A 15,742-nucleotide genomic window follows, 5' to 3' on the forward strand; every position below is an offset into this window, starting at 1 on the left:
GCTGCCGTTGGGTCAATTCAAGCGAAAGCATTAGGATAGCTTCGATGTTTTTCTTGTATTCTCTTTAACCGTAGAGTAATCTTCTTTGCCATAACTTCCATTTTATTTGTATGACAAGGTATTAGCTGCAGGAGTATGCAAACCTCGGATTGCCAAGGAGCGATTTGTAAATAAGACGTTGTTTTTGTTCTTATGACAAATCAAATTAGGATGCAATGACGAACCAAATATTTCAGTTTTTCTCATGCACTACAGGCGATAAGATTTTGGCGCGCCAAATAAAACCTTTCAAATGTATGTTTTCTCTTTTATTTTTCATTTATTTCTCCGTTTTTCTCTTGGGGATTTTTATTTTTGTTTTCTTTAACGTTAGTAAAATATTCAACAATTATAATTGAAACTAATAGTTAAGCAACAAATAATTAAAGTTGATTTTTACAAAAAAATAAATAAGGTGTCTTGTTTGTTTATTATCTCTCGTCTGAAATTTAGGTGCAGTGTATGTGTGGCTTTAGTTTTTCTGTAGCTGCCCTTGCACATGCCCGGAACAAGCTACGTACATAATGAATACAGCCTGTTTTGCAGAGTGGGTGTGGGGGTGTCGGTGTTTTCATAATTTACATAAATACAATAAATAAATCAGTTATATAATATATGTAGGTATAAAGACAGAGTAAGCAACAAATAATATGCAGCAAGTCTAAAAGGGTTTGCTGAGGTGATGGAAACGCTAGACTTAAACTACAAAATCAAAGAAACAAAACAGTGCTTTGTTCAGTAACCCTCATGTTCAACGCGTTCGTTTTAAGACTAGTTTGGTTGCTTTCCCAAGCCTAACAAAAAAAACACAAAAGTGATATAGATCTGAAACAAACTTTGTAGGTCTTTTGGCCCTTGGGAACATCCCTTTTCACATGGGCTGGATGGTTTGTTGGTGTCTTGGCTAAAGTATAACAATTTTGTTGGTGTTGTAGCTGCTGATCGCCTCATTTTACATTTACTACTAGCATTTATCATAAGTACGTTTTCACAATGCACATTTCAGCTTACTTCTCGCCCCCATTCGATTGTTGTTCATTTACCAGCTAATTAATATTATTTTAGTTTTAAAAAGCCATTTCTTTCAGCTAGTGTGATTTGTGGTGCGATTGCGTTGTTTGGTTTAATCGTCTTTAGTGAAAGAGTTTGTTGCAGTTATGGTTTTCTTTTTATGAAAAATATTGCACATGACGAACTTTAGGTATTAAATTGGTTTTCTTTTCCCACTTTTCATTTGTTTGTTTTTTACACACAACCACAGAACATTCCCTTCGGCAAACCACGTAGAGTGAGAAAGACTGAGATAGAGCGACAGGCGAGAGGGAGAAAGGCCGATGCAAGTTGAAGGTTACATTTCTATATTAGTTCTCCTGACCTCATCCCGGGGCTTTGGTTTGCCGAAGTTGTTATTGCACAGATTCATTATGTTTCGTAGGAGTTTTATTATTGGTTTTTACTTGTAAGTTAAGCCGTCGAAGTTCGTTTTTATATGTACATTGATTCTCGTTTTGTATGCACTTATGTTCCGGTAACCCCTTCTTTCTTTTGGTTTCTGCTTTAAGTAGTGTTAGTTCTGTTTTGCTTTAAGTTGAGTTAAATTAAGTAAGTTTGTTTGTATGCAATTCTACGAAGCGTTTCTAAGAGTTCGTTTGTTGGTTATCCGTTCCCCTTTCGCTCTCGTCCCGCTGCCATAGTCGTCTGGTTTCCATCCCGATCTGAGGAGTGCGCCGGGACATCAGGAACCCCATTGTCATCCACACTGCACCTGCCGGTTGCCGCAAAGCACGGATTGGGTATTACGCACGCTCGTAGAAAAGAATATAGGCACTGGATGAAACGAGATGGTTTTCGGACAAGGCATCGCTGACGCTGCAGAATAGGATGAAAAGCTCAATTAATAGGGTTTAAAAGGAATATTTAAGTTGGTTGAGTTCATCTATGTTTGTGTAGGGTATTATTTCTTCGGATCGTTTGCAGGTATTACTTACATATTATCATTAAACTCGTGCCACTTGCGGGATACGGGATGCTTGCAGAGGGCCACATAATGCCCGCCGGCAGTTGAGCCTGTTGCACAAATACCAATGAGTACAATGAACTTCCACGACGCGTGTCTACTCACCCATATGATTGGATATCGCATAAAGCGTGTAATGCACATTCGAGTTGGAGTTGGCGCCGTAGGAGCCCATGTTCAGCTCGCCCTCCGATGTGGGGAACTCAACAATGTTTGACAGTTTGCTCCAGCGCGTCTCCGAAAAGCGCTTCAGGTCTGCAAATGAATGATGTCATAGGTAGTTTAGACCAGCAATTGGTACACAAAATGATGAAAATCTGAAATTGGAACCCCCTAGCTCTAGTTTCCGAGACCACAGCCTTAAGCTAGTGATGATGATCAAGATTAAATGTACTTTTCCTCAATTACAATACACTCTTTATCTCTACAAGTGACCTAGTAATGATTGCAGTAATCGTGAATTCGGGTTTCCCAACGAATTTATGCAAGAACCCTGCCTTTACGAGTGGGACCCAACTTCCTAGATAACAAATCTTAGAACCTCCATTGATAATCTCAGTAAAAGAAATGGCTTACTGCTAGCCCTAGTAGAACCCTAGATATGGAACTTACGTATAACCAGGTATTTCGGAAAACGCTGGATGGTGAAGCTCTTGGTGCATTTCCTCCGTGTCTTGCACTTGGAGCACGTTGGCATCTCGTCGCCGTCGAGGACCTCCTCCCGGATGAAGAGGTCCAGGCAAGCCTCCAGTTTGCAGCGCGAAGAAGACGGCAGCGGCACGCTCAGATCCCAGAACGGATCGAAAGTAACGCTGGTGTTGCCGCAGGTGGTGCATTTCAGGGTGCTTTTGAGTTGGCCAACAAAAAGATCGCGCACCAGCGAGTTCTCGTGCCGCGAATACCACTCCCAGGTCAGGTCCGCTTTCTTATTGTCACTGCGGAAGATCACGAGTTTAGCGCATGAGTAATAGGTCAGTAAGTCAAGACCCACCTGAGGTTATCGTCAATGCTGAGCGTCTCCCCCTTGACGCCCGTGTTCAGGGCCGAGTGCAGCGAGTCGAGGAAGAAGCGCAGGAACTCCTGCGCGTCCTGCTGGTTGTAGTCGCTGTACATGCGGTGCTTGGTGGAGAAGGCCCGCTTCAGTTCCATAGGCGTCACAGTGTGCACATTCGACGTCCACATCTCCTGGATAAGTTTGGCAAATTCTGCAGGCACCAATAAGGGTTTAGAACAGACCGATGCGAAGGCTTAAACAAAACCCACCGTGGAGTATCTGCTGATCCTTGGTGGAGGACGAGCGGGAGCCATGGTGCGACCGCAAGAAGCGAGTCAGCTCCTGGGTGTGGCTCAGGCACTGGATAACAGAGTTCATGAAGCAAGTGTTCCCGATGTTTCGCAAACCGCACAGACCTGTGGAAGGAGATATCAAGAGGGGATTCGGATTAGTTTCATCCAATAAGGGGCGGCACAGCCGAGGTCTCTACTCCCCAATTGGGATGCGTGGGCTTGCATTCGCTGACGGAAGGATCTATCATCCTCGCCCGATCCCCAGCCTCCAAATGATCCCTCTACAACGTTCTTACTCTGCGTTCTAATATTTTTCGAAGGTTTTTGTTTTAAATTTCAGCTATTACTACGAATTTAGACTTTTGGAGAAATGGATATACGTTTGAAGCTACTTGTTTTGAGTTATTTTTTATTTAATGACAAATTCTGGGTTTGAAATTGAGAAGTATTAATAGTTATACGATTTTTAATTTAAAAATCAAGCAGTAAGGATAGTTGGCATCCCCAAAAAAGTGTCGATTAGAGGCGGCCACATCTTTGAAGAATTTTTCAGTGAAAATTGTGTTTTGTTTTGGTTAATTAGTTAGCTGAGCAACGGGAACATGCTAACCGAGGCACTGGACTATGGAGCTCTCTAGATTTGGTAAGTTTCTACAGTGCTGGAGCTGTACCCACCTTCGGACTTCTCATCGCGAGACGACGTGGCGCTCTTGTAGCCATCGTCCGAATTGTGCTTCAGTGATGACGAGTTGAGGGCGGAGGAGCTGCTTACGCCATTGCGACTAGTGCCGCTGTCCCGATCCCGATCCCAGTACCGACTCGACGTGGGTGTCATGGGAGGCAGCACGCTCCGGGCACTGCTGCTGCTTCCAACGCCGCTCCTTGCCGCCGTCTGCACAACAGAGAAAGAGGTGCACGTGAGTAAAATTCATTTAATATTTATGAGGTTCCCGAACCCAAGTAACAACACAGCGATTCAGTTCCAGTGATGGGGGTCTTTAAAGTCGACACGAGTGTCTGTGAATACTATTTCATATTCAGGTAAAGTGTTAACAAAAGGATACAATAAACGTATTTAATCTGCTTTAGGATTTATTCTCTTCTTACCACACTTTACCTCTTCATTGTCAAAGTTTCATTAACTATTTTAAAAGCGGAACCGTCCCATCACTGATAGCCTCGAGCTGTCTTTCGGTTCGGGAGACAGATTAATCGTTAGTATTAAGGAAGAGGTACGTTAGTCAATCAAAGCAACTAGCAATCGAACAATTAGATATCAAGAAAGAAACCATAAGTCGAAGTTAGTAGAGGGTGTTGTGTTTCTTAATGCGGATGAAGGTGAAAGTAGACAGCGATAAAAGACCAGCATGCTAAGGACAACAAAAAGTATATTGTGACTTAGCCTCGCATCGGTAGTGAAATGAAAGAGAGGCAGACGATAAATAAGGAACATATGTGGTGTGTGGTAAATGCAATATTAAAATGGAATAAATATACGTTCTAGCTACAATTTCAGTCGCTTGCTCTTGCCAAGTACAGGAATTTCTTGTTTCATAATAGTATATAAAGACGAAAATGTAGTGGACTCAAAAAATAAAGCTAAACTGAACTGATCGGTGACCTGACCAAGGACCGACTTACACTATCGTTGGTGGAGCTTTGGGCTGTGGCTGTGGCTGTGGCTGTGGAGACGGAAGACGTGGCTGGTGTGGATGTTACTGTTGCGCCGACAACATTGGGTGTTGGTGCCGGCGTTGCATCGTTGTTTACCTTGGTGCTTATAGCTAGGCTCTCGCACTCGTTCGTTTGCCGGCTGCTGTGAGCTCCCCTCACAGTGACCTTGTTAATGGGCGAAACCGAAGCCGTGGCGGCTCCTCCTCCCTTGCCAACAGGGTCGTTCAAGCCAGCTGATGCCGCCGCGGGCGCGCTGACATTATTCACCGTGCCTGTGGTGCGATAGGCTGCTCTGGTCAGGGAACTACTGTAGCCAGCAGCCACTCGGATGTTGTCCAGGTCGCTGCTGTAGCGCTGCTGCAGGTTGCCGCTACTCCCGCCCGCCTGCGATGGGTGGCTGCTTCGACTAGTCCCGGCTCTGACCCCTAAACACACTTCTGCCACACTGCCAGATCCCAAGCCAGCTCCAGAGCTCGGAGTAAGCCTCTTCTGTCCACTGAGGTTGTTGAACTTCTCTATGGAGGCCTTGATGCTCAAGGAATCTATGCCATACCGCCTAGCATTGCTGCTGTACCTGCTCTCCGGGCTCGCCTCGCCATTGGTTTGCTTATAGAGAGCACCACTAAACTTCTCGTAGCTGGCTGCGAAATTCGAGTGCCCCGATGCTATGATGGTGGACTTGGGCCGCGGATAGCGATGGCTGGCCGACTTCGAACTGGTAGGTGGCTGATGTTGCTCCTGCTGCTGCACCTGATTCTGCTGGTGACGCAGCTGCAGGGGCGGAGTGATGGGCTTGAAGTAGCATATGCTCGCCTTGGCGGTCGATTCCCCGCCTTCGGGACCTCTAGTGGCCGGCGGATCATCGCTGTCTATGTAGCTAATGTCGTCTTGCTGCTCTTGCTGGCGTTGCATGTTGTTATTGCCGCCGTTGTTAAGGTTGCTGGTGTTGTTGTTGTTCGTGTTGAGGCCATTCATCATAGCTGATCCGGCGGTTGATTGGTTGTTGTTAAGCGGTTTCAGCTTGCCGTAGCTCCTGGTCGACGTGGAAGCCGGTGTTGCTGTCGTAGAGCGGGCACTGTACTTGAGAACACCGTTGCTGGTGGTGTTGTTGATGGTGGTGCTGCTGCCGATGGTGGTTGGTTGCTGATTGCCATTGAACATGGACGTGCGTCGCATATCCACCAGCGTTGGTGCTCGGCTGCCGTTGTGGTTATTGTTCCTTGAGTCCTCACCTGCTCGACTCCGCTTGTGTGACTGCGAACTGGGTTTCACCTTGCTGGCTGCCACCTGGGCGTGGGCCAACTCGCACTCGGCCTTGAGGAATGTGGGATCCTTGTAGCTGGATACTAGGAAATACCGCTGATTGGCAGTCCGCACCGGGTTGGACTGGCTGCTCGGCGTGGACGCCGGCGTGGAGCGGACCTGTGTTGGTACTACGCCGCCTCTGCCGTATTTGGCTGCCGCCAGGGCGGCGTGGGTCTTGCCAACAGCCACAGGAGCCTCAGGAACTGTCGAGTGCTTGCCGTGCACTGGGTTTTTCAGACGAGTGGCAAGACTGCCAGTTCCCCGCCCCGACAATGAAGATGCTGCTCCTGCCGATCCGCCTGGTGATGGCACTTCTGCTGCACTGGCTTCTAATGTTGCTACTACTGATGAGGTTGTTCCCGCTGCTGTCTGCAATTTTGATGCCTGTGGAATCTTGTGGAATCCTCTAGTCTTCTTAATGTCTAACATCATTCGACGGGATGGTCACCGCACTCCTCTTCTCTCTGCTGCAGTTGCTCTTCTTCTGATTGCAGTTTTCTAGCGTTTATTTTTGTTGCCTGCCTACGGTCGAGTAGATACGAGATTTTGTGTTGTGTTTGTTTGTTTTCTCGCCGCCTGCCAGGAATAACTACTCTCGATTAACCGGATTATCCTGTCGTGACTGCAGTTGTCCTAAGCAAATGTTTTTCATGATCTTATGACGTTTTTAGGGGGTTTAATTTAGTTGGGATACTGTTAATTAGCCTGGAGCTTATTCTGACTGGTATTAGGTTTAATTTAATTTAGAAGGATCGCAATCTGCAAGAGTTTAGCTAAAAATACATAGAAATGTAAAGTTGGTTAAATGATCGGCTTTTGCTGGGTTGACTGGCGAACAAACAGAGAGTGGAATTGGAATAAAATGAGGTAGGGGTCAATGGTTTATGCTGGGGTGGGGGTTAATGGTTTCTTATTTTTCGCAAACGCCATATATTTGTTTGGGTTGTGGAGCATGCAATTAGTTTGTTTCGTTTCGGGGCAGCTCTTCTAGTTTCCTCTCAACTTCTGCCCAAACGTTTACCTTGCTGCTGTCGTTTAGCTTAAATGTGGCCGAGGTGCTCACATCGGCATTGTCCGCGTTATCCTGCCCTACACTTGCATCATCGGTGGTGTCCTGATTTCGCTCGTGTATGGCACTTCTTTTTGGCGAAGTTGATAGCAGTGACACACCGTTCAGCTTGGTTTCCAGCCCGCCATTTGATTCGCCCGTTTTATGGCCATTTGTAGGTGGAGGCGGAGGTGGTGGTGGTGGTGCTGGTGCTGTAGGAGCTGCTGACTCTACTGGCGTGGTCGCGGGAGCCTCCATCTGGCTGCGACGCGTGCGGTTGCTGCGGAGTGTAAAGGTGGCCGAGGGCACATCGCCAGTGCTGCTGCTGCTGTTTATCGAGTACTTCCCGGAGTTCTGTCTTCCCGAGGCTCCCGAGGAGTCCCATCCCGCATCGCTGCTATTGCTGTAGATGAGGCTGTAGCGACTGGCACTACTTCGCGGCCTCTCCAGGGTCACTGTGCAGGTGGGCGTCGTCTCCTTGTTGCTGCCGTTCTCCAGGTCCGCCTCAGAATGCCCCGACCTGGAACGTGACAGTTCACAGTTGGGTTTATAGTTGGCCGGACTGTACTTTTCGTATATGTCCAATCCGGAGGTGGCCACCAAACGGGCCAGCGATGGGGATGATAATGAACTGGCCGGCCGCTTGTTGCCATCACCTTGGGTGTCTCTACTGCTACTGCCATATTGGCCACCACTTCCTCCGCTGATCGGTGGCTTCTTGGCGGAGTCTTGGCCACGCCGCAGGCCGTAATCCTCCTTTTTGGCCGATCCGGTCAGGCTAACGCCATTGGTTGCAATCTTGGACGCCGATTTGCGCGGTAACTTGATTTTCGATTTCGATATTTAAAGTGTTTTTGGCGAAACATTTACAGGTATCAATGAATTTGTGGTTGCGGTTTTTGTTTTTTGAGTTGGAGTAACGGAAGGCGGTGAAGTTAAACGATATCGGAAAACGTCAACGTTTCATGTTTTCAGTGTCAAAATGTATATTACAAAAACAAAATGTAAAGAAAAGAAACATCAATGATATGGTCAATGACTGAGTTGAACACAAATGAACAGCAAATTACGTGTACGAAAAGTAATCACTAAGATATTGGGTCAGTGGGTTCAGAGTCCAGGATGAAAACCTTCTTTCTTAAAAACTTATTGCGGTCGCGGGTCACTGAGGCGATACCCTGCAGCCCGATTATTTACCAGATTTATGTTTCTTTTTTTTTGACTTGTAAGCTGCGACTACAAAGCTACATTTACCTAATTTAAATTAGAGATCACTTATTTATAGCATTATGATTCACTCCTCTCATTCATTTTTATACCCTTGCACAGGTTAAATATTTTTCTGACAACATTTTGCCACGCAGTGAAAGGGACGTTTCCCCGTAAAGTATATATGTTCCTGATCAGCATTACTAGACGAGTCGATCCTGCCATGTGCGTCCGATTCTATATGTCAAGGCTTCTTCCTCAATAAACTTTGGCTCACCCCAAGGTTTCCAATCACTAGCCAAGTAAATCTGGCAATGTCCGTATGTCTGTCCGTCCGTATAAACGCATGCAGATTCTTGAGCTTATTCAAGCTTTCATACGAAGTATTGGAAGTAAGCGTCAATATACAAATCTCTCAAGATCTAGGGTCCGCCACTGAAATCCTCATATAAATCGAAATTTAACGTTTTGTAATAATATATTGTTTTTAAATAATATATTTTTAGTGATAACTGCGGTATTGAGTAACATAACACCTTTGTTTAATACTTCTAGCAACAAACCTTTCAAATTCAAAATGTATAAGTAACGATTTCCCATAATTGCAAGGGTAATGAACTTCGTTTCGCAAATATTAACTTACTTTCCTGTTACTTATACTATTCGGTAAACAAGTATACAAACAAGATTTAGACAGAAGCAATTGAACAAACTCACTGCTTTAACATTTATATGTTTTATTCCGTTTTTTTAAAGCTCTAACACTAACTTTGTAATTTCCCAAAAAATTAACCAATTTAATATTTTGTAAATATTTATTGGCTTCGCCTCCAAAAAAGTTTTTTATTTCTCATTTTAATGCATGCGCTGGCATGGTATCCAACGTCGACGTTTCCCTACCCTACTCCAAAAATAGGTAACACCTACGGAGTGTATTTAAACCCACCAACTCTCACCGATTGGCGAAAAGAGCTGTCGCCCCATTGCATTAACCTTGCTGCGAGTTTACAAGAGTCTTTGTCTTTGTTTTGTTTTTGTCTTTTTGTTTTATTTTTGTTTTTATGTTATTGGATCTGTGCCAACAAGTGGTTCGCAGGGATGTGACTGTGGGCGTGATTGTGGAGTGAGCTTGGGAATTGACGCCGTTGGCAACCTCTCGCGATGGCGTAGGTGAACCAGTGTCGCCCTGTAACCGAATTCATCGTGAGGCAGGTCCTAGGTGGCCGCTCGAGAGTTTTACCCCTAAGCCTAAGATCCTGCCTAAATATCCTAAGTTATAGCAAAAGGTTAAAAGTTAATGTAACATTTATTGCTGGTTCTACAGGCCATAATTGATAAGCCCTTGCAGCTTAAACCATATCATATTGCAGAAAGATTTGTCTATAAATGTTTTTTTGACAGGGTACTCCCATTTTAATATACACAATTTGTATGTTCTCGAATCTTAAAAAATTGTCAGACCCCAGAAGACTCTATGATCGAAAGCAATTAAAGGATTCCATATTCGTCAAAAAGTATGTAACAGGTAGTGTTTTTTTTTTTTTGAAGAGTTTCTGACCCTGAAAACATTATATAACATTGCTATTTTTGATGAGGATTACTATAAAAGCTGAAAAGATTGGAATTGAACATAAAGGTTCTAGGGTCTCTTATGCAGTGCAAGTGCAAGTTTGTGGGCGTGGCATATTCGGGCAACAAACCTAAGCTGAGAAATCGAGTTCTGAAATCGCAGCCCTCTAGCTCTTGTAGTTTCCGAGATCACAGCGTTCATACGGACAGAAGAACATGGCTAGATCGACTCTGCTACTATATATATAATAGAACATTGATTTTTTTAAGATTTCGGTAGAAGCTGCAGAGATGAGGAAAAAGAAAGGACGAGGGGACAAGTATCCCTAGTGTCCCAAACTGCGATACGATGTCTTCTTTTTTTACCAAACATCTCCCCTGGCCTTCCCAAAACGCATTGTTAGCTTCAGGCTGCAATCCGCGTGACAAGCCACACATTACCCTAGGACCCCCTTCAAGGCACTGAGAAGCCCGCTTCGCAACATGAAGAGGCTGCTGTACAATCATATGGGTGGCTCGACGTAGCGTCACCTAAGTTTGCCTATACCGGCTCGTCCAGAGATGCTCTTTATGAATATATCTAATAATACTGAAGGGTTGGTAATGTCTGCGTGGAAACTTCTGGCTTAATTTATTAAACCCTATGCAAGGGTATCCCAAATGACTATAGGAACATATATATAAATGGTCTATAACAGCTATTTGATTATGTTCCCCATATTTTTGCGTTTATACTAACTTTTTTGTAATTTAAATGGCGTGATATTGTTTTAGAAGTAAGGATACTAAATATGAACTTCCGCATTCTTTTTTTTTTGGTTTCTGCTTTTATATGGTAAGGTTCTTAACATTCCACCAATGGGATTAATTTAAAAATTCTTGGGCGCCAAAACATTAGTTTCATCTTTTTAATAAATTCATAAAATGTTGTTAGGTTAAATTCAGTCACTTAAGGAAAAAGTGTCTACCTATTTAATAAGTTAGCTCTTAATATATTTTCTAGGCCTAACTGGATTTTATATTTGTAAGAGCCTTTAAATTTTAATACACATATTAACGCATATTTTCTAGAAAGCCGAAAATGTTATCGTCAAAGATTAATATTCTGTTATAGATAACTACTTGCCATCCCGCCTTGACTAAATACACACCCTATTTGCGCAGTGCGTGAGTGTTTGACTTCATTCATGTGGGAGTGAATGGGTAAGTGGGTGTTTCGATTTGAATGGGGTGCATGGTGTCTTGTTGTTGCAATAACGCAATACAACACAATCAAACGGAAGTATTCAACGCAACAAAATTAATGTTCTAAATGATACGAAACGATGGTAATTAACACCAAAATAGACAAATTACGGGCGGGAAAATGATCACCACAAAAAGGACCATGAGTCCATGAACCATTATCCATGAGTGAGTGAAGTCTGCTGTGGAGCTTATTTCTCGGGATCAAATGCATTTAACCAAAAGCGGGTTACCAACCGATGAATTTTGGGACTGATTATATGCAGCACAGATGCACGCATTACGATACAAATGCCAATATAAGCGTTTACAAGGTTAAGGTCCTAAGGTTTAGTGAAATCGAGTCGTTGATATCTGTCCAGTATTTGATTGTTTCAAAAGTATGCCTTCTAAATTCTAAGCTACAAGTCAGATGTTTGAAAAAATCGGATTTACTTTTTACTAAGATCTTAGACTTGATAGGGATAGAAAGTATTTGTTTTTCCTAGGTGGAATAACAGTGGATCAAAATCTTTTAAGTAGGCCACTCTAATTCAGAAGGTCCGAATTTCCTGGAGCTGTTTGATTTTTTTCACAACAACAATATTAAATGACTAGGGGAGAACGGTTTTGAGAAATTTGAAGGACACGTTTTCTTAAAGAAGAAAATACAAGTGTTTGACGGAATATGGATCTTTGTAACTGGTTTGGCCCACTTGGGAGCTGTTGATCCCACACTATTAAATTCTTTTTTAAAAGACAATTTAGCGAACATTTTCTGTACGTGGACGATGAATCCTCTGACTTATACGCGACTTCACCAAATATGCAGATAATGATGTCAGGGATAGGGTAGGAGGGTAGAGTTATACCAAGGGCCCATCATTAGGATACGTAACACAATAGTAGAGTATGTGTAACTGAAAACCGAGAAATCAGCCATCAAACTTAAAAGTAATCGACCAAAATTCAGGATGGGTGTGTAGTAAATTCAGGTAAATCTAATAGGTAAGTAAGGTGAAACTCACTCCGTATCGGCTATACGTAGGTGAATCATAGCTGGAGCCGCTCAGATACGAGGAGGTTGTGCGGTAGGCGGACGAACTAGTACCGGATCCGCCGCTCAGATACGACGAGGTGGAACCAACGCTGCTCCGCTGCAAGCTGGAGCGAGGCGCATACGACGAGCTGGAGGATCCGCTGTTCGCTGAGTACGTGGAGTACGAACTGGGATAGTAGCTGCTGCCGTAGCCGGAGTTTGAGCCGCCAGACGAGCTCGGCAGCCACTTGGACAGACTGCTTCCGCGCTCGTAGCTGCCCGAGTAGCGGGAATAACCGTTCGTGGTGGCGCCTCCGCTGGGCCGATCCACCGCACCACTGCCAGTGGTGGTGCTGGTGGAGCTGCTGATGTGGTGGCTGCCGCTGGTACTGCTGTCGCCGGAGGTGCCGGCTGACGATGTGCCGTAGAGACTGCCGCTGCCCGCCGCTGATGTTGACGATCTTCGCGGCGCAATTACACGCATATTAGTGGCAGCAGCGGCAGAGGTCTAACTCCGGGTTCAGGTTGAGGTCGAGAGTGTCCTTGGCTAGTTCTGGGTGCAGCAGGTGGTATTGCTGAGCGGGTGATTCCGGCTGGGCTTGCTTCCGTTTCTGTTTTTTGTAGGCTTTACATGTGCATAGAGTATTTAAGTTGTTTAATGTGAAATGAATCTTCCAAATGCACGGATGTACCCACCTGCGCCCTGTTATTTACATTATCCTTGAATTACTTTCCTAGCATTAGCTTAAACTTAATTGATGCTTATGTGCTACATCTATGACCCGTTACTGTTGCTTCTAAGGTTGCAGGCAAAACTGAAAGGAAGAGCAGATTAGGGCACAAAACAAGTTTGTAAGGTTACTTTTGAAGGGTTATAATAATATATATAAATACAGTGACAGTCAACGTAATAGTACCGACTAATTGAATGTAATTCATTTTTGCATTGATGAACTGTTACTTTTCATTAAAAGACAAGAGCTATCATAAGTAGTTAGGTTACCTAACTTATGGGAATTTGTGATTTCCTTCTGATCAAAGCAGATGAGTTATAGGTGTAATGGGAATTTATGATAAGAAAAGCTCAGTCAATTTTGTGATTTTGTTGAGTCATACGAATAAAAAAATCAATTAAAATTAGAAAGAAAGCTAACTTCGACAGGCTGAAGTTTATGTGTCCTTACAGGAGGTTTCTATGGGAGCTATGTAGAAACTATTTTTTAAGAAAAGTAAAAAATATTTAAAATTTGTATACATAAAATAACATTGCATTTCAATTTAGTAGCGAATATTTTTTACCGAGAACGAATAAAAGTGGGTTGTGTATTGTTATTACATTATTTTTCCATGGTAGTCCGAATTTTATTAAATTTAATTCATAGTTTCTAGGAGTTTGTAGATCAAAAACATACATTCCTAATTAATTTCCAATAGCCCTAAAATATATAATAAATTCTAAACATTCAAAGAGTATAAGTTAATAGCCAAAAACACGAAAGCTCTGAGTTTTGACTTTAAAAAAGTGTTTGTTTTATCTTCCCTTGGGAGCTATGAGAAAATCGGCGTTCCGGCTGGTTCCGAATTAAGACTACCTCCAATAGAAATACGATTTTTGGAGGGTTTCACCCGATTCAAAACCGGTCAAGCGGACGGACGACGGACATGGCTAGATAGGCTCGTCCACGGATGCTGACTGAAGTCATTATAGATTATACAAATATTTACCAGAACTTGTATGAGGGATAAAGATATATTCTAAAACAATTTGAGCTTATTAAATGAATATAAATAAATCACTGGTAAACTTGAAAATAAAAACTTAGAATGCAAGTAGATCCCACTTCCAACTACTATTTATGCAGGCTTATCCAACACTTTAGCGGATCCCAGAGATAATGCTGGGCTGTGTGAGAGGACGGCGCTCCGGCATCCCCGTTGCCTCCACGATTGATTATTCACCAGCGCAACGCACCACCAATAATTAATTAATCCTTGAAAGCACTGAGAGCGTGAGCTTGGCCAAGCTTTTCCTCCGGGTCAGGTGGGCAGGCGGAGGGAAAACCGATCAGCTGCGTCACTGTTTACAATTGCAAAATAAGAACAGGAGGACCGCTCCAGGTTTGTCATAACAACAGAGCGGTGGAGGGCGGGGGTGGCTGGTCGGCCCTATGCGGTAACACCCAAACGAAGTTGCGAGTGGGTGTGGGTGTGCTGGGGCGGCCGCCAGGCAGTCTACGGTCCCCACGAGAGAGCCGTAGCGCTCCGACGGTTATAAAATGGCCACACTTTCGTGAATCGATCTTTCGTTCGTAGAGCACAACTACAACTGGCCCATTCACACACACGCACGCAACAAAAATAAATAGTGCCTCGGCCCACACAGTCACGGTCACACAGACACTGCTGCAGCTGAACCGAACTTTTCCACGGTTACCACGTTTTAAGCGCTTTCTTTGGATAAAGATTCGCACATCCTCTGCGCGTCGAAATAATTATGATAAAACCAACAAATACCAGCAATATACAAAGCGAAATGAAACGAAATTCTATTTATAAAAGGCGCACACACACACAAGCGCGCGCATGTTTGGCAGTGAAATGTGAGAGGAAGAGGGGGAGAGCCAGGAGTAGTAGTAAAACAGCGAATTCCGTGCGGGCGAGCGAGATAGCACTGTTGGCGACACAGCCACACACACAGCAGTCAGCGTACGAATTACGCAAAGTGAAATATCGTTCTCAAAATGGAAAGTGGAAAAGTGCGAATGGATTTTGGGAATTTTTCGGCCATCGCCGAGTCCAAAAAAAAGGGATTGGGAGCGAGCGAGACAAGTGAAACGGGTGAAAACATTTGACAGCAGGATGAACACCACCAGGCGAACGAGGTCGCGCGGCCAAAACCCGTGTCTCGGTCGCTCCACTACACTTTGATGGCAGACAAACACCAGCCTCGATTCGCACAGCAAAGCGTTTATTTTCGGCTGAGTTTTAGCAATTTTTAGCACAGCGCAGAACTCACTCTTTAATCGGATATTTTTTTATTTTGGCAAGTGTGACCGCATGGCTTTGCGTTAGAAAAGAAACCAAACCGATTTTTATTAATTACCTTTCGATACAATCGATAAGTGTGCAGAGCGGACAGGGAAAAGGCCCGTTAATAGCCTCTTTACACTGGGGTATTCAACGGCCGAATTCCGATTCAGCGAAAGTCAAAGCCGGGAAAAGTCACCTAAAATCACTGTTTTAAACGGGTACTTTATAAAAATTGAATAGGTAATTAAGCCAACAGTGACGCTTCGAAAATTATTACAAGTGAGAACATTTCGGATCTTTT

General features: G+C 43.9%; 1 protein-coding gene across 5 annotated transcripts; it reads right to left on the bottom strand.

Annotated features, from left to right (window-relative positions):
• Positions 1 to 295: 295 nt before the first annotated feature.
• LOC108028883 (ubiquitin carboxyl-terminal hydrolase Usp2) lies at positions 296 to 15,483 on the bottom strand. 5 transcript variants are annotated; one of them, XM_017100895.2, is made up of 11 exons: positions 15,428 to 15,483; positions 13,108 to 13,226; positions 12,401 to 13,036; positions 7,344 to 8,192; positions 4,019 to 4,235; positions 3,320 to 3,466; positions 3,048 to 3,261; positions 2,669 to 2,991; positions 2,162 to 2,311; positions 2,028 to 2,106; positions 296 to 1,908 (listed from the first exon to the last, which is right to left on the bottom strand). In XM_017100895.2, exons 3-11 carry the CDS (start codon positions 12,893 to 12,895, stop codon positions 1,836 to 1,838), a joined length of 2,547 nt encoding a protein of 848 aa, XP_016956384.1. In that variant the 5' UTR covers positions 12,896 to 13,036; positions 13,108 to 13,226; positions 15,428 to 15,483; the 3' UTR covers positions 296 to 1,835. The 5 variants fall into 5 exon arrangements, with proteins under 5 accessions (XP_016956384.1, XP_050740685.1, XP_043949658.1 ...); XM_050884728.1 differs by lacking the exon at positions 7,344 to 8,192; XM_044093723.2 differs by lacking the exons at positions 7,344 to 8,192; positions 12,401 to 13,036; positions 13,108 to 13,226; positions 15,428 to 15,483 and adding an exon at positions 4,985 to 7,048.
• Positions 15,484 to 15,742: the final 259 nt, after the last annotated feature.

This window comes from Drosophila biarmipes, chromosome X (assembly GCF_025231255.1).
Source record: "Drosophila biarmipes strain raj3 chromosome X, RU_DBia_V1.1, whole genome shotgun sequence".
In the NCBI taxonomy this organism is placed as follows: domain Eukaryota; kingdom Metazoa; phylum Arthropoda; class Insecta; order Diptera; family Drosophilidae; genus Drosophila; species Drosophila biarmipes.